This window comes from Zingiber officinale, chromosome 2A (genome assembly GCF_018446385.1).
Source record: "Zingiber officinale cultivar Zhangliang chromosome 2A, Zo_v1.1, whole genome shotgun sequence".
In the NCBI taxonomy this organism is placed as follows: Eukaryota; Viridiplantae; Streptophyta; class Magnoliopsida; order Zingiberales; family Zingiberaceae; genus Zingiber; species Zingiber officinale.
The window spans coordinates 43,821,503-43,841,396 of NC_055988.1; the positions used below are offsets into that span (position 1 = coordinate 43,821,503).

At 33.6% G+C, this 19,894-nt stretch overlaps 1 protein-coding gene across 2 annotated transcripts; it reads right to left on the reverse strand.

The window, feature by feature from the left end:
• Positions 1-2,330: 2,330 nt before the first annotated feature.
• On the reverse strand, positions 2,331-18,202 carry LOC122041080 (F-box/kelch-repeat protein OR23-like). 2 transcript variants are annotated; one of them, XM_042600647.1, is made up of 3 exons: positions 17,095-18,202; positions 16,982-16,998; positions 2,643-2,803 (listed from the first exon to the last, which is right to left on the reverse strand). In XM_042600647.1, the coding sequence occupies exons 1-3, from the start codon at positions 18,084-18,086 to the stop codon at positions 2,787-2,789; spliced, it is 1,026 nt and encodes a 341-aa protein (XP_042456581.1). In that variant the 5' UTR covers positions 18,087-18,202; the 3' UTR covers positions 2,643-2,786. The 2 variants fall into 2 exon arrangements, with proteins under 2 accessions (XP_042456580.1, XP_042456581.1); XM_042600646.1 differs by lacking the exon at positions 16,982-16,998 and having other exon boundaries at positions 2,331-2,803; positions 17,095-18,194.
• Between the last annotated feature and the right edge of the window lie 1,692 nt (positions 18,203-19,894).

Here is a 19,894-nt window from a genome sequence, read left to right on the forward strand (position 1 = left end):
TTTGTAGTGACTTGTGTTGAGCTTAGACTTGTAACTCAAGTTTCAATTGTTTTTGAGAAATTATTAATATTTTTATTTTATTTTATTTTATTTTTCAAAGTATTATTTTTGTTTTTAAACTTTTAAATTTTGAATTTACTAAATTATTTAAAAATTAAAACTTGTCTTTTGTGTTTTTAAAATTCAAATTTCAAAATTTTTAATTTTTGAAAACTAATTTTATGATTTTTAAAATTCAAATCAATATTTTTCTTATTTTCAAAAAAATTTAAAAATTCAAATTATGATTTTTTTTTAATTTTAAAACTTTTGTTTGAATTTTAAAAAATTAATTTCTGAGTTTTAAAATTTTGAATTTTAAACACTATTTTTTAGATTTTAAAAAATAATTTTCAATTTTCTAAATTTTGAAAACTATTTTTTCCTTTTTGAAATTTCTAATTAATCTTATTATTTTTAATTAATTATATTATTAAGTAAATTCGAATTAATTTAATTATTTTTCTGATGAAGGTTTAGATCGATCTAATCTGGTTAGACATATCTTACTTTAATTATTCTGATCAAGATTTTCATTGAACATATTGTATTGATCTATTTAAAGTCTTGATTGACTTGATCAAACTCTTTATTAAAGATGATTAATTTGATTATTTAAATTGTTTGAATTAATATGATCATTTTTAATTAAATCTAAATTAACTTGATTAATTGTAAAATTAATTATCATACATACTTATTCATTTAACATTCCGACTTATTTAAATACAATTTCAAATTTTAAATTAGAGGATATACTAATTACTTAGGAAAGTTTGAGCATTCCTCTTCAAATGTTGGTTTTGTTATAGGTATTATGGAATCATCATCATCATTATTTTCCTCACACCACATGATTTCAATGAAGGTGATATTATTCTCGCTATACAACAAACTCACATAATTTTTTACTCATTCAAAAGGATGATCAAAAAGCAATATTTAATAGTCAAATTGCAAAAATAAAATAAAATAGATCAATTTATTTTTCATGGGAAGAGATGTCCAAAGAAAAATATTGTTAATGCAAACAAAGAAAAGAATAATGCAAATAAAGAAATAAATATCGTGGAAAAGAAATAACTTTGAAACAAAATAAATTGAAGAAAAAAGTTAGATTGGTTCATCAATGATAAAAGAAAAAAAGTAAATCGTGGAAAAGAAATAACTTTGAAACAAAATAAATTGAAGAAAAAAGTTAGATTGGTTCATCAATGATAAAACAAAAAAAGTAAAAAATTATTTCGTTAAATGCTTCATCCACTTTGTTCCTTTTTCTTTTTGGATGGTTCGGCAGAGTTTAGTGTTCCATCACTAAGCTTAGTGTTCCATCACTAAGCTAGTTGATTTATCATAAATTAATAATTTTAATTTCAAACACATATATGGGTGAACTTATCAAAGTTGGTGTGCTTATACTAGTATTAGTACTTATATGGAATGTTTTACCGTATACCAAATTTGTGAGCACGTAGTATTATTTTTAAAAAAAAAATAAGGTTTAAAATTTAGGATATAATTTTTAGACTAAAAGAAATAAAAATAAAAAAATAAAAATTGTTGATTTATCATACCTATATGTAAACTAATTTCAGTTCGATTTCAGTGAAATAAGACTGCTTGATAAAATCTTAACATGGTAAATTTATTAAATAACAATAATAATAATAACACAATAGATTTAGCAAAAATACTAAATTGAACAAATGCAACAATTAATCTTTCAGTTGTGTTCAACTAATAACTACAATATACTTGCTAATCTATAATACTCATTCATTCAGTATCTGACATAAGATGAAGGTAAAGGAATCACTTGTTGATAGGTAGCCCCTTTAGCGACGCATGAGAATACAATAAATAAATAAGAAAGAGAGCAACTGTCGGCACTAGATGATCAAGGTTTTGGATTCCTGTGTTCCTGCTAGAGACTAAAGATTTCTTCAAGTGACGGCATTCATGGTAAATGAGCTTCTTGTCAAATTCAACATATTTTACAGAAATGTCAAACTTTTCAACATAAATTGTTTGCTGCAGGGTATTAGGAAACTGCTGCAGCTACTGGAGCAGTGGTTCCATATCCTAGCTATTTTATCAATTTCTCAAACTTAGCACTATGAAGTACAGCCACTATTGGTGCTATTTCACTATACTACTGTACACCTAAAGTTCATGAAAGGCACAATAAGGAAGGGATATATAGCCACCGCCTCGAGAAACTATAGCCGAACTAACAAGCCAATTATTGTAATTTCCATCCAAAGCTAAATTATATGTACATGATCAACTCCTGCCAATTTTTACAATAGTGTAGCGCCAAGGCAAACACCATAGAGCTACATAGCAAATCTATACATCAAATAAGAAATGGTATTGTCTGCTGATTTTATTGTCCGAGTTCAGGTAATGAAATATCTTGCTAGCTACTTACAGAAGCATGGCGTACACAACCATAAACCATTATACTCTAACGGTGCATGTAACAGCAGTTTTAAAGTCAATCATGTTGTTAAAAATAGTGTGGTTAAAAGGTGGGCTCGTTGTCAGGAATCTCCATTTCTTCCTTTGAGGATTGTAGATTTGGATCTCTATGGTCAATCTTTTCTTGGTGGCTCTCCGTTGATCTGATAGATCAAAGCTTTGGATTGAGGTCGTAAGAACATATATCTCCCCATTCATCGCTACAAAGCCACATGAGCCATTATCAGGAATCTTTCTTCGCAAGCAAGATTCCTTAATCCATCGGTTTAAAACAAAGTCATATCTGCAATTCAAAATCTTTCAAGGTGATTCTAGGAAATATGATACATTATGTAAATAAATAGGAAAGAATCCTACAATTTAGTAACATATCATCTCTCCTGCAAATTGGAGACATTTTCATTAGATGCAATTAGGAAATATACAATTTTAAGTTAAAGCTGGAGCATTTGATGTTATTACGGTTTTTTCCCTGTAGCAGCTAAGTGCTAAGCGATTGCACTAATAGCAGAGGATAGAATTGATGTAATAAGAACACCACAATTTATCAAGCAAACAATCACAACACATCTACCTAGAGTGGAACTTATCCATGAAACCTAAAATTCAAACCATTTGTTAAAACAGCAGCTGCTAGACATAGCACTGGATTTTGTTGATGCCCAACTGAATGCTACTCATTGACTAGTACATTTTCAACTTCAGCCAATCCCTTTCAAAAGAAATATCGAGGACATCAAATCACAAAAGTCGCTTTAAATTTTCTATCAATATAGAAAAAGGTCATCCATGTTTTAATTTTGTTACCTACAGAATTCAACCTAAAATCTACTATTATACTATTATTATGTATGAAGTTTCTAACACTAGAACACAATTGATGATGCTTAATATTGGTGTGAGATAATGTAGTTCAAAGAGCACTACAGATTGAAGGAAAATAGTAGTGTCCCATGCACGATTACTGAAAAAATTTAAAAAAAAACTCCACTATCAATAGATCTTTTGAAATAATGCTCAGACATATAAAATCAGAAGCTCTCATGTGGAGATAGAATCTAGACTGAATGCTCTACCTAAGTGAACCAATGAACACAGCAGCAAATGGTGCTTGTTCACAGTAGTGTACTTATTGGCAATAGGATTGCAGGTTACACTTCTTGTTACTCAATTATATAATAAGAATTTAATTGATTATTAATTTATTAGCAGTACTTTGATTGTTGTAATATAGATTTTTTTTTTCAGTGACTATAATGACAATCTGTTTTGGCAGTCAATCGATATTTGATGACTGTATAAAATTATATCACAGCCAATGTCATTTTCAAGTTCAACTGTCAAATGGAAATTTGCATTAGAAATGTTATGGACAATGATCTTAATGTATTTTTGGTGTAAGACAACATTTATTAGTAAAGTAAACTTGCTAAGTTCAATGGCAAGATCTGTGAAACTACTCATATAACTACTATTGACTAATTGGGATGTAACACATATTGTAAAAGACATCTAGTTCAAACCCATGGAATTTATTTTTCATGATGACAGGCACACTGTCTTCTTTGGTATTTGTTGTAATATAGATAGTTAATTTTTAGGACTAGTTTAGTATTTGTTGTAACCTAGATAGTGTGTTTACCTAGTGGATTTACAGCATAACTTTCTATTTGAAAGAAGTTTTTGTTTAATGTCTAAACAACTATGAAATATGCCTATGTAATGAGGAAAGCGTTATGCTGTTGTTCCAAATTCTCTCTGGATTTCTTCTCAATTCCCTAATTTTTCCATATCTCCACTCTTTCTCCTTTATTAGAAGGTATGGCGCAAACATGTTAAATCTTCCTCTATTTCCTGCTTCTCCCTTTTTTCGTCTTGACCACTCCAGTTGATGAAACAAAGGAAAAGGGCATAACAGAACACATTTAACTTATAATCTACGATCCAGGAATAAATGTTTGTGTCAAACTGAGTTTAATACAACCTCAGTTTTAATACCAATATAAGTTGTCCAGAATGATATTGTTTCAACACCAACACATGTTGAGACTGCATGGATTGGCACCAACCTAGGTCTTAGTAAGTGATCTAGAATTAAACTTGGGCCCAATTGGCTTCATTTAAGGCCTAATAGATCTCTAACAGGGGGAATTAAAATTACATGGTGTTTTAGGTTAATCAAGTAGACTTGAGATTAAATTTTGACCACCCAATTGGCTCCAGATAATGCCCAACAGAATCTCTAATAAATGCAATATGTACAAGCGGTCTAGAGGGTCAATTTAGACAAGTAGACCCAAAACAAGCTGAATCAAGTTGTTATATAAGGATATACAAGACCAATTTGATTAAAAAAAAATATAGGCATATAATTATGTCAATTAAAAAATACGTGTTAGGTTTGGGATTCTTGAGCTCCTCGCCCAAATTCTATTGGATTGTATGTTGCAGCTAGAGGAAGGGGTGAATAGATGCAAATCACTTATCATTCGATGATGCTCGTTTCTACAATTTATTAGTTGCACAACGGAAATATAAGAAATAAACAAGCATATGAATAAAAGCATACAAAAACACAAATCAATTTAAGTGGTGCAGAACCCACACAACCTTGGTTCCTACTCTATGGCCAATAATCCGTTGATTAATCACTCTAGAATCACCACTATATTTTCTACTCTTCAAAAACCTTCTGGAGGTGGAAAACCCTCTTATAGTTGCTTATTTTAAAGCAAATACAAGAATACAAAATACAAGCAAATGACAAAGATAATAAAAGAAATAAAATCTATACAAAAAATGCTTCACTTGTTTGCTCTTTGTTGTTGTGGATTCCTCACAATGGCCCCTGCGACAACACTTTCCCTAGAACCGATCAAGCATTATCTTCAAAAGCTCCTCAAAACTAGAGGTGAGCAAAAATTCAAAAAAATCAAATTAATTGAACCGACTGAATTTAGAAATTCGGTTCAGTTAATTAAATTTTCAATATTTTTTTTTTAAAAAAAATCGGTTCGGTTTTCTATTAATTCTTCGTTTCAATTTTAATTTTTGTAATTTGATTAAACCAAATAAACGAAATAAACCAAATAAGAATATTAATTTAATTATTTTTTATTTTAAAATATAATTAATTAAATAAAATTTTGTTTTTTTAGTTAAAACTAAATAAGGTTTTAAAATTTCAGTTAATTAGGTTAATTCGGGATATTTTATCGGTTCGGTTGGTTTGAAAATTTTTTTGTTTGTTTGAAAAAATTTTGGTTTGTTTGGTTTTCGTTCTATTCGGTTCAGTCAGATCGGTTTCAACTGAATACTCAGCCCTACTCAAAACTTACTTGCATAAGCCTCTTGCTCAAATTTGGAAATTATGAGTGTTATCTTCAAAAGCTCCTAGTGTTAAGGTACTTCACCAACATTTGTCTAAACATGACGCGTGTGCTGACAGAATTTTTTACTAATTGCACTTCGCTAGTCGACTAGCACTCTTATTCCAGCCACACGAGAGTTGAACCTATGTCGTGCCAAAAGACCCCATGTCTTTGGAATTTCCTCATTTGCCTAGTACATATCAACCTTAACTTATAAGTATCTATCAAACATCCAATCACCTTTTGACCTAGACTTCCACTATCAACACCGATTGAACTTCTCTAGTGCTGACTTAACAAAATATTTCCCATATATTTACTTATTTTGCACACCGTGAGGCTCGAACCAGCAACCACAAGGTTGAGAGAGTCATGCATTATACTGACAGAGCTAGACAACATTTTGCAAAAACACATTGTTCAAACACAATATATCGTTTAACTATATTACTCAAACATCAAAATTCCAAGCCATGGTCAACAACTCTATGCCCCTAGCTATGCAAAGCAAGCCGCCGAAGGCAAGGAGAAAGAGCCCTCCCTTTTGCTGCCTAACAATATGTTTAAGTTAGTTTTCTCCATTAGTCCAATGTCCAATTTCCCTTACCCTATGTCAAAACTTAAATGCAAGTTTCCCTTCATTCTCCCTTTTTGGCGGCATACATCAAAAAGGTTCTCGCATAACCTTCTCGATCAAAGTCCAATCTTTATGCCAAATTATAGATGGAGGTTCCCTAACCTTCTATTCTCCCCCTTTGGTATTTGTCCAAAGCTCAACCTAAGTTTATCACTTCATCAAGGTAGGTACCTTCCCTTGCTCTAATCTTCTCTTCACAACTTCCTTCCTTACTCTAGGGAAGTTCCTCTCCCTTTAAGGAAACACATATCCTAACTTTCAGTAACTTGTATACCTTCAAGGTGGCTTCCCCTTAAAAGACACTTCTCCAAAATCTAAAAATCCCCCCTTTGAGGTTACACCAACAATCATTCTAAGAGCTTGTATATCTATAATTTAATTTTGATTGGATATCCTAATTTAATGAATTGTTGATCCTAGCTCAGTTCTAGATAAATACTCCCATCTTTAATACTCACCTTAGTTTACATAGACAATCTTCCTTTTACTACTTACCTAAGTTTAAGTATATGTGAGATAACTACGTATCAATGGGATGGAGCTGAATAAGTTTCAATCGTAACAAAAACTTCACAATACCTCTCTACCATGCGTTGAAATGTCTTTCCAATCGACTGCCCCCATACCAATAATTTGAAATCAAAAAATTATAAATAATTCTATAAATTTCAAAAAGTCTCAAAAAAAAATCATACACTCATTATTTATGTCAAAATTTATAGGGGAAAAATAATTTCTGTAAAATAGCCTTAATTTTCAAAACTTGGCATAAAATTAAAACTCATTGAAATATTCAATGTTTTACCAAACTTTATGTCAAAACCATCAACGGTGACTTCTACCATCAGGTAGGCAACAATAAGGTTTTCAAAAACTATTTTTAAAATGGGTTTTCAAATAAATTGTCAACCATGTGTGTTGATGGCACTTAGTTTATCATGCTAACATCTCAATTGTTCCTCTCTGAGTACACAATACTAGGTAATGCTATGGTTCTTGGGAGATGTATCAATGTTTTCACTATACTAGTTCGTGCATGTCAACCTAAAATCATAATTGAGACTTCAACTCAATTGCAAAAAATTAGTAATACTTGTAGCTTGTAAATAATATGTGACATGTAGATGAACATGACAAATACATGGCAATTTTTCATGACAAAAATTAAAAACATACAACAAATCGTGATTTAAGGAAACTGTGTAAAATATTACATGATCAAAATACCATATAATTAGTATGACATAAGTAAAAAAATATGCAGGTCATAAAATAAACAAGTATCAATGAAAACTGATATAAATGAAAACAAAGTGACCAATAACTAGCATGGCAAGAGTCAAAAACATAACACATGTATAGTAGACATTGTACATAATCAATCTATTTTCTAATAATCTAATAATGTGATAAATACTAAAATTGGCACACTCCGTTGACGTCCTCAAATGTGCCAGAACCCCAATTTTAACACAACCTATTAAACTATAAGTTTAATTGATTTCATGAATTTCTAGACATAAGTTTAGACCATGACTTATAATCCATTCAAATGTATTTAGATGATCTAATCCTAGTATGTCAACTTTAGCACTGCTAGTTTAATAATTGAGAGTCCTATACTCATTTAGCATGAAGGAATTATACTCTTAGGGTTTAGGGTTCGAAGAGATGGACAATGGTTACCAAAAAAACACTCTTAGGAATTTAATACATATTAGATACAACTCCTTGGATTTATTAGGTACTCACATGGGATAACGTCTCTTAATGTCTTTTTAATGGCCCTCCTAGGATTCTTAGCCGTCTTGACCATGGTGGCCTCATCAAGCTTACTTAGGGATGACTTCCCTTATTACTTTGCTACTGCTCTGAAATCTAGAGGGTTTTTTTAATAGTCAAAAGGAACCTTTGTGATAAGTTGGCACACTACTATATGTAGGCTTATTGCCTAAACCTTTGTTGTTCTTAGATGATTCTTTCCTTGCTAAACCTAAGTTTTGTTTCTTTGATTCCTTAAGCATTTTTTCTTAATTATCAATTCTTCATCTCAAAATATGATTTTTCCCCCTAACTCTATAATTTTAGATTCTTCATTGATATCGTGCAGTTTTCTATAATTGATCCTAGAAGTATCAATTTTACTATTCCTATGATATAAAGCACTGAAATTATGGAAATTAACACCGGCATTTTTACTATGTCAATCATCAAGTACATTATTATAAATTGTATTATAATTAAATAGTGATACCTTAGGTTTTACCTTAGGATATCCCCCTTGTATCCCTCCTTGCGTTTCCTGCCACTTTGACATTGGTTTCAATAATGTCACTTCTAGCAAAGGAAGCAAATTATGTTCTCTTTGCCCTTCCATACCTCAGATGTGGATCCCTTAGGGACCTCCTTCACCTTTAGTGACACTAAAATCTTCTCCTCCTTGGTAAAACAGGTACTCTTATATTGTATTGCTCTTTTATACCTTGGATGTGGATCCCTTTTTTCCAACTTAAGGTCCAAAATCTCGAGTCATGACTTTAATTGGAATGATATTATTCCGATACTGTGCTAGTATTTTGACATATAGTGTGGCTATTTGGACTTTGTGCCCCATCTTAATAATACAATTTTAACATTATATTGCATAAGAACAAGGTACAAAAATAATATACAAAATTCTAATTAATCTTGACATATTTGTAGCATGTCTAGGGGCAAGGGGTGACGAATAATCGACATGATTAACATGACATAGGATAGATTATCTATGCAAGTAGTATCAAGTTTCAATGATTTATCGGAATGATGAGTGTCAACTATATCACTCAACACAATACGAGATATTAAACCATAGTCCCCCTCTACCTTTGCTCTACATTTCCTTCCCAACTCTACCTTTGCTATACATTTCCTTGTCACCCTTCATGAGGTTAATTTATCTAGGCACAGGATAAGAAGAAGGTGTGCATCACTGAATTCACTGATAAGAACCATATATGGTTTACATAGGCAAATTGTGTAAAACAAGACACTTCTTCGTGCCAACCTAGTTTCTATTGAAGTTCACAACAGAACAATGCATTTCACTTGTACCAACTAGCATGGAACGAGATCTAAAATCATGGTCCTATCAATTGCCTTGGGTGAAAATAATTTCTGTAAATTTTACAATAAACATGGAACGAAGAGGAATGCTTGCACACAACCTATTTATTTCAATAGTGATCCCAAATATACTTCACATCACTTGTAAGTATAAACCAACAAACTAAGAAAGTGTTGGAATGCAAGCCAATTCCTTGCACAAGAGAACTTATTTCAATCAAATCAAAACTACTAAACCTAATAATCAAGTCTAATCAAACAATCAAACAAATAGAAACTAAAAAAATTGACGTTGACACCAAATTCTTCCACGCTATGAAACTTCAACAAATTACATTGTGATATAAAGATTCTGTTGGTCAAAATGGTGATGGCGATGGTGATGGTGAGGTGAGCATAAGTGCTAGAAGGGCGGAGGGTGAATATGTGCCTCGAAATAAAATTGAACTGTTACAATCTCAAGAACTATTCGAATGACCCCCACTCCAATCAACTAGTCATAAATCCTCAGTGGACTAGTGCAGTCAACTTGTAATTAAACTTCAACCATCTAACGGCCAAGTCCTCCTGAGTTCTACCTATGCTCGAGTATATTTTCACTCAATAATTAGTTCACTAACTGAGCAGTTGCCTTCATCCATTAAACCTTCTCCCGCTAAACTTCTCGTCCCTTAGATGCACTAAACCCTCTAACACCCTTCATGCGTCATCATTCTCGCTCCACTTATGTAGTGTGTCTCTAACATTCTTCAATGAAGCATCTCATCCCTTAGATGCACGAGCTCTTTGCATCCCTTTGTGTGTATACTTTCACTCTTCTTGCGTACTCTCCTTCCCAAGCATAGCCACCTCCGATACACCTCGTCCGTCCCTCCAGTATCTCATATTACCCTTATTTGATGTACTCCATGTATGTATCTCTAAGTCCCTACACACTTAGACACACAAATCAAATACATAGTAAGGCCTAACTTAAAATCTTTGTCTAAATATCAAACCCCATAATCACATTGAACCATTGGAGGACTAAAAGTTCTAACAAATTCTTTGATATTATTATGCACTATAGTAACTCATTCTATATTTTATTCGAATGAGTCTTCGTCACAAGTTTGGCACCAAGTGTCCAAAATGGCTATTTCTAAATAACTTTACATGATCAATAGGAATATTATATGCCACTTGAAGTGTCATCGTTTTGTGTTCAGCATAAAAAGGGCAAATGAAGAGGTTAAGTATCAGACTCAACAATAATAGCTAAATATTAGTAGTTATCATGGGATGGCTAGAATTTATGTGAACTGAAATCAGTTTTGATGAAATTTAACTTGACAACAAAGGCTTGATAATTTTTCCTAGCAAGGAAAACAAAATCAGGCATGTATCAAGTGTGTTCATAGAGACAATTATTACATGGACAAGAAAAGGATAGGGAAGCGTGTTGGTCTCAAATAGCACACTGAGGAATCAATGAACATAGCTTGCACACTCTAAAGTGAAAAAAATCATTCAAATCATCCATTGCATCATGGATTCTTGGTTGTTTTGTAGATTCTGTTTTCCATAATAGGAATCATGATCAAAATTAGACAAATTATAAATTCACCCAATGAATTCATGGCTATTGGTGGCCACAAATATATGGTCTAATGTATTATCAGCTACAAGTTATATTGGTGTTAGATTATAAAAATTGTCACATTCAGATACTAAAACCAAAAGATAATAATCAAAAAAGATACAAAATCATAGAAAAGGACAGCCCGGTGCACGAAGCTCCCGCCAATGCGAGATCCTAGGTAATTTGTTATACGCAATCTTACCCTACTTTGCAAGAGGCTGTTTCCGAATACAAAATCATAGAAACAAACTAAAAAGACAAGGCTAGACAATTAAATGGACACTAAATCTGTCAAGTCTTGTATGAGCTAGGCATGTCATGAAGCTAGCTTCACTCATCGTGTGTGAACAGCAAATCTAGTACTATACTTAATCTAGAATATACCCAAATAGTTAACTAAACTAATTAAATACATACCTCCAAATCAAGGTTTAAAATTTTGACCCGTCCCGAGGTTTCGGTCTCAGACCGGAACGATACGGTTTCGGTATCGTATCGTGCCTTGCTGATACAGTTTCGGTATTTTTTATTTCTCTATAGTAATTATAAGATAAATATGTTTATTATGTATATAAAAATAAGTTGTATATTGATTTATTATAAGTTCTCAATTATTGAATAATTTAATATTATTAGAAAAAATAATTAAAAATAATTTTATTTAAATAGAATTGATATATTAATAATTCAAATTTAAATAGAAGTATCTATAATAATAATAATAATAATTAATACAAGATATTACTTTATATTAATAATAATTATATAAACTAACTATTTATTCATTTAATTAATTATTAATTAAATCATATATATTTTAAATAGTAAAAAATATCAAGTAAAAAAATTGTAAAAAATAAAAAAAAACAGAATATAAATATAATTTATTAGAATTTTTTTAAAAATTTTTTAGAATTTTTTTAATTTTTTTTAAAATTTAAATGAAATTTAAAATAATAAAAAATATATTAGAATATAAATAAGAATTATTATATATTTTTTAAAATTTTTAAATAAAATTTAAAATATTATTTTTTCAGAATATTAATTAATAAAATTTATTTAATTTATTTTAATTTTAAATATATTTTTTATATATTTATTAGAATAATTTAATTAGGGTTTATAAAAGTCTCTTCCAATTATCACACATTCTTCACATATCCTTGGGAATTCTTTAAATTAATTAAATAAAATAAAAAATTATTAAAAACAGAAAAGAAAAAAAATCGCGGCGACAGAACGCGCGATCGTGCGCGGGGCGAAATCGCGCGCGAGCAATCCCGCGAGGGGAGTCCGGCGACACCGGAAGCATCGCCGGACGTCTCCGGCGGCACCGGAAGCGTCCGACGACCTTGCCGGACGCTTCCGGCACCGCAGAAGCCGTGCGCACAACGCCTTCGGCGCGGAAGGCGTCGCGCGCAACGCCTTCGGTGCCGAAGGCGTCGCGGGACGCCACCGGAGGCGTCCGCGTCTCCTCCGGCGCCGACTGAGGCATCCCGCGTCTCCTCCGACGCCGCCGATACGGGGACGCCTCCCATGCCGGTTTCGGCCGCCCGGCGGAACGGTAAAAATCGTCCGTGCCGGGCGGCACGAAACGGTATTTCACACCTTGCTCTAAATATATTATATTAGCTGCACAAATTTAAAAAAAATAACATGGGCACTAAAGAAAATCCAGAGCATCTGCATAAAATACAAAGTGAGTATAAAAAAAAATGTGTATAAATTTAATCTAAAAAAAAATGTGTATAAATTTAATCTTTATAAGAAATCAAAAAATCAGAAGTTATATTACAACTTTAAGTCTCATTTGAGTGAGTATATATATATATATATATATATATAGAGAGAGAGAGAGAGAGAGAGAGAGAGAGAGTCACAACCATTATCATTATCTTTTATCACAAACAATTATGATAATTTTTAGTTATCATTTTCTTTTAAGTGTCTACCAATAATATTTATCTAGTAAATTTCTCACCAATAAATCCACTAAGTAAACCATGAGAATCATTATCCTTGTAGTGTAATAACGTTATCTAATGTATAGGCTAAAGGCCACATCAACAATATACAACAATATAGCACCCTTATGCAAATAAATCTTCACAACGGGCGCCCCCTCGCTATCACAACGTAATTAGATACTTTTGGTATAAGGTTAGGCTTAAAGTTTTCACATTTTAGTATTCTTTTTTATTTAAAATCATTATTGTTCCAATTAAAATCTTTACACTATATTTATTCAATTCTATATTCACATCTTATCAATTAGTTTAAACAATTAACCTAAAACAACCTTTTATTATAAGTTATGTTAATTTACTACATATTACCACGTGGACTCTAGATGTATGAGGTATACATAAAACACAAGCATTAAACAAGCTAACGATAGATAACAACTAAAGAGCAAATCATAGTACCCATTTTAATTTTAAAACAATCACTTCCCATTTTAATTCTAATATGATCACCCGCATATAGCATGAAAAAATATCATTTATTTACACCCAACAACTTACTTTGTTTAAAAACCTAATTTTTCTATTTTAAATATTATTTTAATTCTCTTTTTTGAAAAAAGTTATAGAAGAATATATATATATATATAGCCATTTTAAATTTTTATTCTAAACTTGCGAACATGTAAAAAAATTAAAGGATAAATTTACCCACCTTAAAGAAAATTTTCAAAATCAATGTTGATCACCCCTTGTGCTTCAATTCTGAATATAATCTTAATAATCATAAACAAAATTTTCTAACACAAGCTTACCCCAAACATGGGTTGCCATAGGATAATAGAGTCCCTACACAAGCTCAATTAAAAGACAAGATCCAAAACCACAAAATGGTACCTACTGCATCAGGGCCCATTGTTGTTGTAACTTTAGCCCTAATTCATGTGAAAGTGATCAAATAGATAAGAAACCTTAGAATTGGCCAATTGAGGGAGAACTCAATAGAAAGATGGATGAAAAAGGAAAACTCACTACACAGAGGAAAGGAGACAAATTCTGAATTGGAGAGGAGAACTCATTAGATATCAGTGATCACGCGACTACGAGAGGAAGGAAATGATGTCAATTAGGGTTCAATCTTAGCAAGGGAAAAATAATAGGGAAAAACCAAACACCATAACTCATCCAAATTGAATCCAAATTAGGACAGTTTGAACATAATAATGTTTAATTACAAACTCATTAGTTATTAAAAAAAAATGGATTGCATCTTAACCTAATGTATCCTAAAATTTAGTTTAAGGCTAGCTTAACTCGACTCCAATTTAAACCCATGTCCTAGTTAATTTATTTAAATTATACCCAAACTCATTCACTATTTTCTAATACATCTCATTATAAATTGAATTTCTAGATATTTTAATTTCTCAAAATTTCTTGGAAATACCAAAATCTTATTTGATATTTGCAATGGCAATGCCTTCTCAAAAGATATTCCCAAGACTACTCATATTACACACTGCAAAAATATAACTCGATAGAAATAAAACATTTTAGATACAAAAATACATATTTAGATCATTTCTAACTAAGAGAACACTAAGTTAAAAAACCTGCATCCTAATTAAATCCCATTATGTTGAATGCAAAAAATAACTAATATGAATGAATTTTATAAAATAAATGTATTTGTTGTAAACAAATTCACAAATGCATTAATATCTAAGCATTATATGTATAGTCTTACGGTGCATATCCCAGTCCTAATCATTGTAAATGCTTACAAATCTAGTAACATTCTTGAATCCCAACATCTTGTGAATTCTACTAGTTTCTTCTCTAACTTCTATCTGCTACATATACAATGAAAGAGATTATCATAATCATCTACATAGAAGCTTACATGTGTTAGTCAAAGGAAAAGTATCTATAGCATAGATAGGAAGACGGGTCATAATAATATCAACAAGCAAATATTTAGGAAAAAGGTTCACCTTCACTCTTTTACAAACTTCAATTTGGCATTCAAGAGAAATGACTTGAATTTGGCCATCAAGAGTTCTTTGAAAGAAAGCATCATTGCTAACTATTCTCTAAGTAGTAGAAAATTAAAAGGAATTTACCATGGTTTTTAATATCAGCATAATTACCTCCTATGCACTTTGTCCTAGTAGGTAGGTGGGCCCTATTATGCAAACGTTTTAAAAATCAACCAAGGTGAACCACCTAAGCAGCCCATGTAAGTCAAAAAAACATTTGTTTTTTATAAGATCTTATTTTGCGCAAATCAAAAGGAACAATAACTTTCCCAATAACCCAACCCATGCATCATTCTATTTTGATTGTTGTGTGGACTTAATAAAAATTTATTGAATTTTTTGTTTCGTTGGTGATCTTTATTTTCTTGATTGCAATGTAAAATACGAAATATCTTATATTGTTGTCTTTAATTCATGTTTACTAATTATCACTTGTTTATTGTGATTGTAATCATATTTTGATTCACTAAAGATAAATTTATATATATATATATATATATATATATATATATGCGTGTGTGTACAGCAATTTAAATTCTTTTTTCTATCCAAATATCATTTTAATATTGACTGCACCCACCTACAATGTGCTGCTAGGCAATGGATCAGTCGCCTACTAATTATGACTAACTATTAATACCTTGAATGTTACATATCCACTCTCTTGTTCTAGGATCAAATTAGTGTAAACATCGTGCTCCTTAAATAAAGAACCAAAGTTGTGTATAGACCTACTTAGAAGCAAACTTCGTGCTTTACCTAATTAGGATGTTACACCTTGAGTGTTACACACATTGATTGCTATAAAAGCTTCACTAAAGCATAACTATTGGAAGGATTTCTTTGTAGACCTAATTAGAGAACATAATATTTTAAGGTATTTTACCAAAGTGATTTTTCCAGTTCAACCTCCTCATCTTGTAACCAAGTTATATGAAGCTCAAGATGTATTTCACTTAGTTTCTAACTAGAAGATCATGAAGACCTTGATATTCTAATGGTTCAAGGAAGTTATATGACGCTAAAACATTGTGCATTTAGTGTCTGACTAACGAAGTTCAGAATCTTATGCCATGATTAAGATTATTTAGAAACATAAAGTAGAGTTTAAAAAGAAAATACAAAGACATATCAAGTCATAAGAGAATAGATTAGAATGTTGTAGGAAGTGACATGTTGTCTTTGTGATACTGTTCTATTATTATAATGAGTGTCAAAATAGGTTAGGGATAATTTTATATCCCAAGCGGGAGAGCATCCTAGTTGGGGAGGACATCCAATTTCACAAGAAGGTATGTAGTTAAACATTATATATAATGATGTTAACATGGAAGGAAGGTCTCTTGTCATTTCTCTCTTTTTTTTCAAGGACAAAACAGGAAAGTCACATAAGAAAATGAGTCAATTCGAAGTGAAATAAATACAGGTAACAAAGATACGATTACTCAAAACGATAGTTTCCAAACTTCCAGCAATAAATTATTTAGTAATTTTAAGCACCTGCAATCTTGGAAATAGAATAGCTTCCCATTTTAGCATTATGAGTAAAATTTATGGGCATAAATAAAATTTCAGATAACAACACTAATACTTTACCAAAATAATTAAGTTGTTGATTTAGGAAGATTAGGAAATTCAAACATGTAAGCAATGTAGTTGAGTGGATGGGATATGAATATCAGAAAAGTGAACCCTATATTTATTAAGATAACTCTCATTACCTTTGAATGTTGCAGAACTGTGTCCCAACAGAAGAAACATGGAGATGTATTCCAAGAATGCATTAAAACCTAACTAAAAATCAGTATCAGTTAATAATAAATCAAAGGATTACCTGAATATCTCATTTGAGTCGAGCATGAAAATATCCTTCCCGTGTCCATCATCTCCATCAAGCGCCGTCACTGCCCCTAGCCGTCTCCTATCCCCCTCCTCCCACATGTCCTCGACCTCCCTCCATCTCCCACTCTTCAGTCCCAGCACCACTGCGTCCTTGTGGTAAACATCTGCAGGAACAACACCTGAGACTGTCCTATAGTCTCCGTATCCTCCCATCACCCAAAATTCATCCTCCTCGCTATCAGGCCTTGCAATCAATAATCCAACGCACCCTGCCCTGTCCCTCGGAAGACCTTTATGCATACTCCACTGGCCCGACTCCACATCGTAGCACTCCACTGAGCTCATCCGGCTGCCTTCCACTGGGAACATCGAGTGGCGCGAACCGCCACCAGCTACGATGATCTTGCCCTCATCCTTCACGCCCCCATGGCCGGACCGGCGTAAACTCGAGCAGGCGAAGCTACCACGGGGGAATATCATGTTGGCGAGGCGGTCCCACGAAAGAGGCGGCATGGAGGAGAGGTCCAGGCGGTAGGCGGCAGCAGAGGCGATCGGGTGGCCGATGGGGTAGGAGCGAGCGTCGAACTGTGACCCACCAAGGACGTAAAGGTGGTGTCCTAGAGCAACGGGCACAAAATTGGAGAGGCCGTAGAGGTGATAGCTACAAGGTATACGGGGGAGAAGGACCCAGGCGGAGACGGCGGGGTCGAAGAGGCAGGGCGGCGTGATGGAAGGGTCGGCAGGGAAGAGAGCTAGGAGGTGGCGACAGGGGAGCCGGAGGCTGCGGCGGAGTGGGAGGAGGGCGAGGGGGGCAAGGAAAGCACGCCAAGACCGGGATGTGGCTCGGAGGGCAGACTGGTGGGAGTAGGGGAGGGAGGCGAGAATCACAGCGGCGATGTCGTCGGGGAGGCCAGGGATGAGGGTTTCTCCGACAGTGGCGTTTGGGATTAGGGTTTTGGTGGCAACCGGAGAGGAGAACGCCATGGCGACGAGGAAGGAGGAAAAGGAAAAGACAAATGACGGGTGGAGAGGAGTGGAGGGGAGATTGATTTGTTTGTCGCGTGAGAAATAAAAAATTGAGAACCGCGTAGTTTTTCCATTCTACGCTGCCTCTTTTAGTCCTCATTTGCCAATTAATTTGTAATTTTATTATTAATGTTGTCATCAACATTGACCTTTATTTTTACTGATAGAAAAAGGAAAACGAAAACTTTGGATTTGAACTATCTATAACTTTTTAAAATATTTTTTATTTTATAACTTAACAACACGTATAGCTCCATCCAGTCTCTTATTCAATTTTCGTTTTCCATTTTTTTTTATTTTTTCTTGATCGAAATTTACTCATATAATTTTTAATCCTCTTTTATTCCGTATTTCTCTTTCACATATTCTTTTAAGCTACCCGCGTTTCCCGATTTATCCTAATGATCGGTAAAAAATTTTCATGGAACTAAATCGATCACCCCAAGTTCAACATTACCCAATCTAATTAATCATTTTTTTTTAAATTACACCATCCATGTAAATAAAAAATTTCTATCGGAAATATCTAAATAACAATCTAGATATCCAACCGTGGTATCATAACTCGGGATCACTTTATTATTAAAACTAAACAAAATGATAATCTCAGTTAGTCTGATTGACTATCCCTAGGGGTGATCGGCTCGACCCCACGAAAGTTTTCCACCGACTACCAGGGTAAATCGGGAAGTGCACGCGGTGGCCAGTCCAGAAGCCCAGCATCCTTTGATTACGTCCTCCATTTGGAGGAAAAATTCCTATAAATACGCTGTAGCTGGTATTTGAACCGTAGGTGCCTGGATGACAATCTAGATATCTTACCGTGGCACCATGACCCCGAGGACACTTTATTGTTAAAATAAAAAAAAATGATAATCTCAATTAGTCTCATTGACTATCTCTGGGGTGATCGGCTCGGCCCCAAGAAATTTTTCCACCGGTTACCAGGGCAAATCGGGAAGCGCACGCGGCAGCCAGCCCAGAAGCCTAGTATCCTTTGGTTACACCCCTCATTTGGAGGAAAAATTCCTACAAATATGTCATAACTAAGATTCGAGCCGCAGGGTGCATGGATGACAACCTAGATGTCCTACCGTGGTACTATGGCCTCAGGGACACTTTATTGATAAAATAAAAAAAATGACAATCCCAATTAGTCTCATTGACTATCTCTGGGGTGACCGGTCCGGTCCCATGGAATTTTCCCACCGGTCACCAAGGTAAATTAAGAAGCTCACGTGACGGTCAGCCCAGAAGTCCAGCATCCTTTAGTTACGCCCCCCCCCCATTTGGGGGAAAATTTCTTGCAAATACACCGTAGCTGGGGTTCGAACCACGAGTGCCTGAGTGATAATCTAGATGTCCTACCGTGGCACCATGGCCTCGGGAATATTTTATTGTTAAAATAAAAAAATGATAATCCTAGCTAGCCTTATTAACTATCTCTGGGGTGACCGGTCCGGCCCCACGGAAGTCGTAGCTGGGGTTCGAACTGCGGGTGCTTGGGTGACAACCTGAATATCCTACCGCGGTACTATGGTCTCGGGGACTACTTTATTAGTCTCATTGACTATCTTTGGGGATGACCGGTCCGACCCCACGGAAGTTTTTCACCAGCCATCAGGGTAAATCGGGAAGCGCACACGGCGGTCAGCTAAGAAGCCTAGTATCCTTTAATTGCACTCCCATTTAGAGGAAAAATTCCTGCAAATACGTCATAGTTGGAGTTCGAACCGCGGGTATCTAGGTGACAATCTGGATATTCT

Bases quoted from the DNA above. Each gene is read 5' to 3' on its own strand.
- LOC122041080 (XM_042600646.1), bottom strand. From the start codon at position 18,086: ATGGCGTTCTCCTCTCCGGTTGCCACCAAAACCCTAATCCCAAACGCC. The intron at 2,804-17,094 runs GTAATCCTTTGA...TTTGAATTGCAG, and splicing joins GACTCAAATGAGATATTCAG to ATATGACTTTGTTTTAAACC.